This window comes from Muscardinus avellanarius (genome assembly GCF_963383645.1).
Source record: "Muscardinus avellanarius genome assembly, chromosome: 16".
NCBI lineage: Eukaryota > Metazoa > Chordata > Mammalia > Rodentia > Gliridae > Muscardinus > Muscardinus avellanarius.
In genome coordinates, this window is record NC_137802.1 from 73580754 (window position 1) to 73591706 (window position 10953).

Here is a 10953-nt window from a genome sequence, read left to right on the forward strand (position 1 = left end):
GGCCGTGGCCACGCATTAAACCCTGTTTGCTGCACCACTGCTGTGGGCTCTGGGTACCACTCGCAGGCGGGTGGGTGAGAGGGACGAAGAGGGCGTGCACCCCGCGTCTCCTGGGAAAGCCCTGCCCACCACAGCCCCCCCTTCACAGGATTCCTTCCCTGCAGGGGGCTCGCCTTCCCCTCCCCACCCACCTCTGTGTAAGGCCGGCTGGAAGGGGCGCGGAGGCCTAGGCCCTCCCATCCCAGAAGGCCAGGGCCGGCACATCTCTGGTCCCCAGTGCCTAGGCACGGCTCCTCCCCCAGCTGAGGCCTTTGCCCAGCTCACTCTGGCACCCTCCGCCTTGCTGGGGCCCCAAGTGAGCCTCAGGGAGTCCACTGACTGATCCAGGCAGCTGAGGCCCAGGAGAGGGCCAGCCAGGCACAGGGCAGGGGCACTGAGCAGGCGCTGCAGAGGAGGGCTGGCAGGCCTGGCCAGGCAGGGAGGAGAGGGCTGAGAAGAGCCTCGGGGGGTGCCCAGCACACTTGGGAGTAAGTCTTGGCCTGCCCACGGCTTCTCTAGCGGGGCCACAGTTGCCCCGATGGCAGATGTCGGGCAGGTTGGAGAAACGCCGGAGGAATAGAGGTGGGGCCGGGAGGGGTGGTGGGCTCGCCAAGTCCAGGCTCTGTGGGGCCCGAGTGTGCCTTGCTGCCGGCCAAGGCTAGACAGCACCGACCTCACACAGATGGCGCCTAAGCCCCAGCAGTGGTGCTGGGGTCACTCTGCAGCACCAATGATGGCAGAGCCCGGCCGTGGGCCTCATCCGGGGGCCACACAGCCCGTGTCCAGCACCAGCTGAGGCTGGAGGGCAGCCCCTAGGGCCGGGAAGGTAAGCCCTGAAATGGCCCGTGATGGCAAGGAGTCTCCCAGGAAGCCATGAGCTTTTCCTGTGGGCTGCGCGGCCTGGGCTGGGGAGTGCTCAAAGCAAGATGGAACCCCGCACAAGCCGCTGGGAGACAGTGGCTGCCAGGCAGTGAGGCCGGCGCCCCCGCCGGGCTTGTCCTGTCCCTGCAAATAGGACCCAGGGCCTTGCTACACCGGCCAGGCTTGGTGCAGACCTGTGGGGCTCAGGAAGGCCGGCCCATCCACCCTCACCCCAGCCCCCAGCTGCCCACCCCTGCGAGGGACTCGCTCCCAGGGAGAGTGGAGGTGAGGGGAGAGGCCCTCCGTGCCCAGCCCCCTTGAGGTGTGGCCAGGGAGCCCCTTGCTTGGGGCAGCCCGCGGGGCAGGGAGAGAACAAAAAACAGCCAAGTCCCAGAGCTCGACAGAAAGGCCGACTTGTCAGCAAAGCACCTCACAGCACCTGCACGTGCGCACTAGACACGGACAGCAGAGCCGGCACGAGGCCCCAGCAGGAAAAACAGCACCAGAAGTCGGGCATCACACCCTGCTGCCGCCCGTCCCAAGTGACCCTGAAACAGCACCCGGTGCTGGGTGTGCCCCCCGGGTGCCCGAAGCCCCACCACCTTGCAGGAGCGCTGTCCCAGCCGGTGGTGCCAGAGGGGCGGCGGGTGCTCCTGGGCTGCGGGGGGAACCACAGGAACAGAGCCATGAACCCTGGTTTTGAGTCTCAGGCCTGGAGGCTGTCCATCTCCATGGCTGCCCGCTTGGGGAGCCCCAGGCTCGAGCAGAGCGGAGCGCGGCCGGCAGCACGGTCAGAGGAAGGTCAGGAGCACCCGCCTGCTTCCTGGCACTTCCCCGGCCTCCCGCCAGGCCCTGCCCAAGCGGGGCTAGAGGGTAGCCTTTCCTCTTGGGTCCGTCTCTGTAACCCTGACGGCTCCGTGAGCTGCTGGAGCATCCTGGTCACAGCAGGACGAGGCTGGGGTTGCGCAGCTGCTGGTACACCTGCAGGAGCCGCTGGGCCGTGGCGCAGGAACTGGCCTCGTCCTCCGTGCACAGCCGGTCACGCAGGCTCTGAACCTCACGCAGAAGCACCTGGGGTGGGCGGCTCGGCTCAGACCTGGCCCTCTCCCGGGACAGCCCGGGAGGCAGTGGGTGGAGGCTGCGGGTGGGCAGGTGCGGAGGCGTGCTGCCCACGCTGCCCTGCAGGGAGGGGCCGGCCCGCTCACCTCGTGGTTGGTGTGGATCTGGCGGAGGTACTGCATGCGGAGGTCGGGTGCGCTGGCGCCCATGGCGGCCTGCTCCTTGACCATCATCTAGGGGACACACGGAGGGCGCTAGGGAGAGCTCCCCACCATGCGCCCAAGGCAGGCACCTGCGCCAGAAGCACCGTCCTCACGACCCGAGGGCAGGGCGACCCTCTGCTGCCCCGGACCTGCCCTCTTGGCCTCCCTGCTGCACTGATTCTGGACTCCCGCGCGGGTGTTGAGCCTGCCTGGTATTTAGTTACTTGAAAATAAATTCTCTGGTCCATTCCCTCCACTCATTCCGGAAGAGGCTTCCTGTGCTCCGATGCCAACCTCCCCTCTGCCAGCCCCATCCTGGCACACCAGCCTTAGGCGGGGCTCAGCAGCCCACTGGCCGCTCACTCTGCTGGCCTGGTGAGCAGCTAGCCAGCTCCGCTGTCTAAGGAGGAACCTGGCTGGATGGGGTGGCACACGCCTGTAACCCAGTTCTTGGGAGGATGAGACAGGAGGATTGCAGGTTCACAGCCACCCTCACTTGGTGAGGCCCTCCACAAGTTAGTGAGACCGCCTAAGAAATAGGGCTGGGAGGTGTAGCTCAAAGGTAGAATGCCCCTGGGTTCAATTCAATCCCCAGGACCACGCAAGTGTGCGCGTGTGCACGCGCGCACACAGGAATTTGACTGAGTGTGATGACACACAGGCCTGTAATCCCAATACCTGGGAGGCTGAGAAAGAAGGATTCCAAATTCAAGGCCAGTCTCAGAAACTTAGCAAGGCCCTCAGTAACTTAATGAGACCCTGCTTCAAAATAAAAAATAAGCCAGGCATGGTGGCTCACTCTTGTAATCCCAGCATTCAGGAGGCTGAGACCAGAGGATCATGGTTCGCGGACAGCCTCAGCTACTTAGTGAGGCCCTCTGCAACTCAGTGAGACCCTGTTTCAAAATAAAGAATAAAAACTAGGGCAGGGGGTGTAACTCAGAGGTCGAATGCTCCTGGGTTGCATCCCCAGACCCCCCCCCCCAAAAAAAAGAAAGAAATGAAAATAAAAAATAAAATACGCCTGGGGTTCAATTCTCAGTACCACAAAATAAACAATAATGCCACAGAACAATGAGGAGGAATTTGGACTTGGGAGAGAGGGCCCTTGAGGACTGGGCAGCCCTGGGTAGAGACGCGGCCTCCACAGGGAGCGCCATGGTCAGAGGCCACCCGCCTGCTCAGGGCCCGGCGCCACAGCCTGCCGCACGGTCGCTCAGGTCACGCGGCCTGAGCAGTGTGCCCGGAGGCCACGTCGGGCTGACCTTCTGAGCTCCAACAGCAGCTAATACCTCCTGCTGGCTGGCCAGGGCCACGTTGGGACCACCGTTGGTCCCAGCAGCCATCAGCTGGCAGGTTCCAGTTCTCAGGGTCTGGGCTGCCTGGGAGGGACTGTGTGGGTATGACAGGTGCCCAGATGAAGCCCGTGGAGGACCGGAATGGGAACCCACTGCAGGGCAGGGCTAGAAAGGCTGCAGCTGCCCCCTCTGCAAGGGCTGAGGCAGACAGGCAGGAGGCGTGCCATCAGGCTCGGACCAATGCCAGTGAGACACCAGGAACTTACGGGCTTCTCAGAGCAGCTATGGTGGCCGAGTGGCCCAGTGCCCACTCCTCTACCAGCCATGTCCCCAACAGCCCAGCCAAGGTGCTACTGCACTCAGGGCACCCTCGGACTGTGCTTAGGCCCGGCCTCTCCCTGCGGCCCTTGCTCTGCAGAGGATGCGAGCGCCAGGCTGCCTGGGCAGCAGCATGTGCAAGGGTCACTCAGCAGGCCTTGCGCGCCACCCACCACGTGCCTCCTGCTGCCCACCTGGCACTGCGCCGCACACCTCAGCAAGCCCCCGACTCTCACAGCCTGCTCCCACCCGGCCCGTGCCAGCCACCGTACCTGCAGGCGTCCGATGACGGCGTGATGCACCCTGCACATGTTGGCCAGAGAGGGGCTCTCCACCTGGATCTCCACGGCCTGGAGCGGCTCCGCCGGGCACAGGTTGGTCATGGCCACCTGCGGCACAGGAGGGGCTCACTGCCACCCGCAGCCTCGTGCCTCCCACGCCAGCTGCACCAAGGCCAAGGCCCTGCCCACCGGGGCTGCCCCTCTGCCCTGCGGCTGGCAGCCCTCAGGCAGGGCACGAGCCAGGAACTGATGCGGGAAGCCTGCCTGAGTGGGGACAGGCGCACCCAGGAAGACTGAGCGCAGACCCGAGGCCGCCTTGCCTGGAGCCGCCTCCAGGCTCGTGTGCACACCCTGAAAGCCCAGTGCAGAGCTGGGCACAGCCCCGCCGCAGGGTGCCAGCCCCACCGGGGCGGGGCCGGAGCCCAGGCTGTCGGGGTGTGCGTGGGAGGAGCCATGGCCAAGAACTGGGAAGCCCTCGCCAGCACCCCATGCACAACGCAGGAGAGGAGACCCGAGGAAGCCGTGGCTGCGGCTCCACGGGGCACAGCACCCCTCCGCCTCAGGGTCTGGGGACACCCAGGCCTGGAGGCTAACTCAGCCTTGGCCTGGCCCGGCCCCTGGGGAGCAAGGCCAGAGTCCACGCACACCGGGGCCCGGGAGACTCAGGGACTCCTGTGTCCTGGCAGAGAGCCACTGGGCACCCTCCAGGCTGGGGCTTGGGGTCTGCTGGCAGGTGCTGAGAAGGGCTGGCGCCCTCTGGTGGTCTGGAGATGAAGCTGTTACCCAGCAGCTGGGGGCCAGCTAGGGGGCCCTGGAGTGGGCTGTTCTCACAGGGCCAACCCTGGTCTGGGTGGGCCAGGAGTTCGATTCCTCTCAAGGTACCCGGCATTTCTGGTCCCGGGAACCCTCCCATGAAGCCACTTTCTCCAGGGACAGGTCAACCACATCCGCTTGCCTCGTGGATGATGAGGTGGACGTCAGTGCCATCGGGGGCCACTCCCTGGACAGAAGACAGCGCTCGGGCCCTCACGACATCTGCAGCGGAGTTCTCAGCGAGAAGCCACTGTAGCGTGGCGCTGCACAGGGGGGCACCTAGGGGAGACAGCGCCAGCGGGGCCTTGGGTGGTCCCACCACACACGCCGGCCCCGCAGTGGCCCCTCCCGGAGCCATGCCAGCATCCCAGCTCTCCAGAGCCCCCACGCAGGAGCTGAGCCAGCTAGCCAAGAGTGAGGGAGGAGCTGGGCATGGTGGTGGCACAGGCCTGCAAGCCTAGTACTTGGGAGGCAGAAACAAGACGATCGCAGGTTCAAGACCAGCCTCAGCAACCTAGTGAGACTCTGTTTCCAAAATGAAAGTAAAATAAGGCTGGGGTGTAGCTTGGAGCTAGAATGTCCCTGGACTCCATCTCCAGTACTCCCACTGTCCAAAAAAGAGGAAGAGTGGCTTTTGGTGGGGCAGAGGGGAGGGAGCTGCAGTTAAGTTAGTCCCTCACTCTGGGGGCACTTTGCTGATGCCCTAGAACCACGTGGTTCCACCCTGCACACATTGGCAGAAACTGCCTGCCAGGAAGGCCACAGCCGTCCTCACAGCGTGTGACTGAGCCCAGAAGCCACGGTGCTCACGGCAGCAGGACAGCACCGCTGACCACGGGCACCATCCGGCCACAAGGTCCAATGTCTCACAACACAAAGGGCTTCCTGCGCACATGGCGCCAGCGCCAGAGGACAGCCTGAGACGGCGTGCCGAGCGGAGCTGCGGGCTTTGCAGCCGGGACGACGGGCTCCCCAGGAGCTTGCTGGCGTGTGTGAATCCACCAAGCTGTTTCCTGGGGACACGTCTACAGCTCTGTTTTGGCTACGCTTCTGTACACACAGGTGTTACAAGACACAACTTAAAAACAAAACGTGGAGGATGGCAGGGCAATGCAAGCCCCAGCTGCGTGCGGGGCGTGGCTGCCCCCAGGGACCCCACATCCACAGGCCCAGGGCCCTGAGGCCAAAGCAACCCAGCCAGTGCACCAACCTGAGCACCTGTGTTCCAGGGCGGCCCTGAGCAGCTCGGCCGACACCCTGATGGAGGCCACCGACGGGGGCAGGTACTTGGCCCGCAGGGAGGCGGGCCCGGCCGGCTCGCTGCTCGGCCCCCGGTGCTGTGCCAGGAAGGTGTCCAAGGGGTCGCCAGGCGGGCTGTGCAGGCACGGCGCCTGCACAGGGGGCGAGGCCAGGCCGGGGAAGCGCAGACACTGCAGCATGTCCACGGTGTGCTTGCTCAGGGGCAGGCAGATGCCGTCCTGCTGAGGGAGGAGGTCCAGGGGGTGCTCCTCCAGAAAGGGCTCCTCCAGGGGGTCTGCGGCGGCCAGGGCCCCCCCCACCACCTCCCTGAGACTGTAGAAGAGCGCGCAGCACACGGTCACGGGCAGGTCCAGCGTGCCGCTCTCGCTAGGGCCCAGGGGCAGCGTCACCTCCCGCCGGCTGCCGGGCCCGAGCCTGTCCACGGGGATGGTGTAGGTGACGGCCGAGGCAGCCGCGTCCAGGTCTAAGGCGCAGGAGCTGGCGAGCACCTGAATGCACAGGGTCCAGCCCTTGTCCAGGCTGAAGTCGCTGCTGTTCTCTAGCAGGCAGGTGGCCATGAGCACGTCCTGCGGTGGCAGGCGGCTCCAGCAGGTGCTGGTGGTGCACGAGATGGGCCGGGGGCCCTCGCGGCTGGACAGCAGGGCGCAGCTCACGTTCATGGCTTCGTTGAGGCTTGTCAGGGCTTTGTTCCGCTGGTCAACAGCCTTCTTCAGAAAGGACACCCTGCAAGGAGCAAGTGTGGTAGCCAGAAGGAGAAGGCCCCGGGGAGAATGCAGCCCTGGACCCCTGAGGAGGCAGAGAACCTGGTTCTGCCGGGAGCGGGTGGGGTGAGGCAAGAGGGGGGCAAGGCTGCCGGGCCTCCCTCCTCGTCCCGCCACGCGGAAGCCCTCTGGAGCCCGTGGCCTGCCCTCTCCTCTCGGCTGCAGGGAGCCGGATGGAGGACAGAGCCGGGGAGCTGGGCCAGCCCCAGCTCAACACGTCTACCACCCACATGGCCTCTCGAGGCCCAGGGTGCCTCTGGCGGGGCGGGCCCCACATGCTCCTGGACGGCCTCTGTCCCCTTTGTGGGGCTCCAGTGACAGCGGGAGTGGCAGGTGTCATGGAAGGAGGCCCTGAGCCACAGGAGCCTGCAGCCTGAGGGTGTGGGCAGCGGGACAAGGGCCAGGTGAAGGCAAGGGACACCCGCGGACTCTGGGGTGTGTGCTCCCCATGTCCAAGGCCAGCACTGACGGCGGCTGGGGACGACCTGCTGGGCCCCATGCGGAGAGCTGAGGCCTCTGTAGAGGGGTGAGGAGTTGGCCTGGGGTGTCCTGTGCCCCTACCAAGGAAAAGGAGCAGGGTGCTGCCGGGCTGGGGCCTTCAGCGGACCCTTTCATCCTCTCGACAGGGAGCCAGAGGGATGGCCCCACAGACAGCCGCCACCCATGGATACGGCCACCCAGGTGGCCTGCTGCTCACCTCTCAGACACATCGCCGATGCCAGACAGCAGCTCCTTAATCTTCTGGCCTGCGCTTGCTGCAGTCATCCTGGCGGGGCCGGGCACCTCAGGGCTCAGGAACAGGCTGCAGGTCATGAGGCGGCCTTTGGCAGACAGAGCCAGGAGCTTGGTCTCACCTGATGGTGAACATGTGCAGGGCTGGTCAGCGGGGGGGGGGGGGGGGGGGAACCACACAGCCGCCATGACAGTTGGCAGTGTTTGCCTGGTTCCGGGAAGAGTGTTGGAGGGGGCAAGGCGGTATCCCAAGGGAGAAAAAGATCCCCATGGAGACCCGGGCCAACCTCGCGGATGGACACACGTGGCCCGTTGGGCTCTGAGGGGCCCCTCCGACGTGGATGTCAGCACGGTGCAGAGGCAGCGCCGTGGTGGCATCTGGGCCCACCAAACAAGACAGGGTAAAGAGGACCACACGAGGGCATGGCCGCACACCTGCCAGGCCCAGCCCAGCCTTCAGCAGCACACACACACTTTCCCAAGAAAAGTGCCGCGGGGGGCTGAGCCCCCACCCCATCCAGCTCCTGGACTCCGGGAGCCCCGAGGCCGCACAGCCGCCTCTGCTGGGCCCGCCTGCCCCACGCCGCTCTGGCCGCCAACCCGCCGAGCTGAGGCCCCTTCTCCCTGCAGGGCTTTGCCTTTTTCCTTCAAAGTGTTTTTTCGGCATGGAGTAGTTCCACAGCGAAATTTACGAGTGCGCTCACAGACCTCCCCGATGGCAAGTCACACCAGGGGCACGTGGCTGCCCTCCTCTCGCCCCACGTCGGGCAAACACAGCTGGCCAGGGCTCCGTGGTGCCATCTGCCTTCAGCCGCTGGCCCACAAGTGGGCCGCTGGGGGCTGGGGGAGGCGAGCCCTAGGGAGACACGTGAAGCTCGGACCTGATCTGGGACCCGCTGTGGAGACACGCTGTGCTGGCCAGCAGGGGCTGTGCTCTGAATAGCCACATTAACCAGGTTCCAAAGCCCACCCGGCAGGGCAACTGCCTCGCCCCAGCCCAGGGGGACACACGCGGCTGCTCCTTGACCCCCAAACACCAGGGATGCCCGGCGAGACCAAGCCGATACTGGCCAGCTTCGGAGAAGTCGGGAGAAGCCAGGAAGAGGAGGCCGGCTCGGGGGGCACTGCCGAGAGGGAGGCGCCCCATGGCTCTGTCTCTGTGTTCACAGAGCTCATACCTGCGGACGCGCTGGGTGACACCGAGACGGTAAGGACGCTGCAGATGCTCAGGCTGCTGGGGCAGAGCATGGCGGGCAGGCTGCCCAGGGTCCCGTCGGGCTGCTGGGCGTCGAAGGGCGCGCTTCCCGGGGCCAGATCCACCACGCAGAGGTCCGAGGGCGTGCTGTGGTATACACGGCTGCCCTCGCAGGCAGCACAGAGCAGGGGCCCCGGAAGGCAGTACTCTCGAAGCTCTGGCACCAGATTCCCCGGCTCGTCCCAGCTGGCCTTGATGGCCAGTGTCCGGCCATGGCGACCGAGGGCTACCAGGCAGTCGGCGCGCACATCCTCACTCGCCTCGGCCTCCTCCGCCTGCGGCCCTGTCTTTAGGGCCCCGATGAAGATGACGGGCTCCTCCAGGTGATGAAGGATCTTGACGAGGGCCTGTGGGTCACCGGGGGCTGACCTGGACGTGACCAAGGCCTTCAGGACCACACAGCAGAGCTGGCCGTCAGGGAGACCGCAGAGGATCACAGACGACTCCAAGAGGGTGGCGTCAGCTCCAAAGAGTAGCCCAAAGAGCGCCTCCTCCAGCGTGAAGCCCCCGTGGCTCCGGGGCTGGCCACAGGACGCCCCCGAGCCCGGTGGCGATACACAGCACAGCACTGGCAGAAGGTGGGGGGCTGCGGGCTTCCCCGGAAGCCCAGCTGGGGGGGTGCAGCCAGACAACTCCACCTCGCCCACCTGGCTGCCCAGCCGGGGGCTCCCCCCCGAACTGGGACACTCAAACAGCTGCATCTTCCACTGGGTCGGACCCTGCACCAGGGTGACGAGCAGGTCGTCCAGCACCGCAAATGCACAGAGCGTGGCATCCGGGAGGACGCAGGCGTCTGGGTCCACGGGGATCACGGGGGAAGGGAGCTCGCCATCCTCACCAATCTCACCGTGCTCCTCAGCCTCGGCGGCCTGGCTCACGCACCTTCCGGAACAACAGAAGCATCGTCAGGGCTGGGCGTGGCTGGCTCGGCCACCTGTCTCGGGGACAGGCTGGGCAGGGGTCTCCACCGCGTGGCCTCCCAGTCGCCCGACGACTGCTCGGGACACACTTAAGGGCACAGGCTGCTGGGAACAGAACGAGCTAGCTGTGAGCGCTCCTCAAGGGGAGGCTGGGGCCGGGCCTACTCTGCGATCACGCTGCGGTCTGCTCGCAGCACACCTGCCTCCACGGGCCTTGACGGGACGGTGCCACGCGCCCAGGGCCGGCTGCCGCCCGGCTGCACACTCCACCCCCAGCCCGGCTTGCTAGGGGCGCTCCGAGCGCCGGAGACTCGAGCCACCATGGCAGCCTGGTAAACAGGTGCTGGGGGCCTGGGTCTCCAACTGCGCACGGCCGGCGCCCAGGCAGGGGCGGACAGCGTGCAGATCACGGGGTGGCCGAGAAGCGGGCAGGCGCGCCGGCCGGCCGGGGCGCCAGGGCTGGGGGCACGCCCACCCCTCACCTCCTGGGGGCGTCCAACGACAGGCAGTAGACGCCCTTCCCGGCGCACAGCACGTAGAGCGCCCTGCGCGGGGCCAGGAGCTGCAGGTGCCACACCTGGTCGGGGAACTCGTACACCGCCTGGACGGCGGGAGGGCGCGGTCAGCAGCGCCGCGGGTCCCGGCCGCCCGCCGCCCGCCGCCCGCCCGCCGCCCGCGCTCACGGTCAGCAGCGCGCCCTCCTGCTCGAGCGCGTAGACGAACTTGCCGCCGGTGGACAGGAAGACCTCGGCCTCGTGGCGCAGCACGCGGGGCTTTCCCGCCGCCGGGCCGCCCAGCGGACAGCAGAAGCCCGCCAGGTAGTGGACGCGGGGCGCGGTGCCAGCCATCGTAGCGGCGGCGGCCGGCAGAGGCGGGGGCGGCGCCGCCGGGGGCGCTTTACGGCCGCCCACGCTCGCGGCCTCCGCCGTAAAGCGGCGCTGCGGGGGCCGGGCGGGGCCGGGGGCGGGCCTGGGCGGGGGCGAGCCGCGGGGGCGGGCCGGGCCGGCGGGGGCGGGCCCGGGGCGGGGCCGGGGGCGGGGCCGGGCCATCTTGAGCCGGCCGGGCGGGGCGGGGCCTGCGGTTCGAGGGAGCGCGGCGGCGGATGCTGCGTCCAGCGAGTGGACACAGAGGCCTAGCAGAGGGACGGTGTGTT

At 66.9% G+C, this 10953-nt stretch overlaps 1 protein-coding gene across 2 annotated transcripts; it reads right to left on the bottom strand.

The window, feature by feature from the left end:
- Window positions 1-1839: 1839 nt before the first annotated feature.
- FAAP100 (FA core complex associated protein 100) lies at window positions 1840-10648 on the bottom strand (the record flags this gene model as incomplete). Of its 2 annotated transcripts, none has more annotated exons than XM_080712625.1 (9): window positions 1840-1971; window positions 2106-2192; window positions 4051-4167; window positions 5015-5151; window positions 6083-6855; window positions 7591-7769; window positions 8826-9762; window positions 10283-10401; window positions 10484-10648. In XM_080712625.1, 9 exons carry the CDS (start codon window positions 10646-10648, stop codon window positions 1840-1842), a joined length of 2646 nt encoding a protein of 881 aa, XP_080568751.1. The 2 variants fall into 2 exon arrangements, with proteins under 2 accessions (XP_080568751.1, XP_080568750.1); XM_080712624.1 differs by having other exon boundaries at window positions 7591-7747; window positions 8804-9762.
- Window positions 10649-10953: the final 305 nt, after the last annotated feature.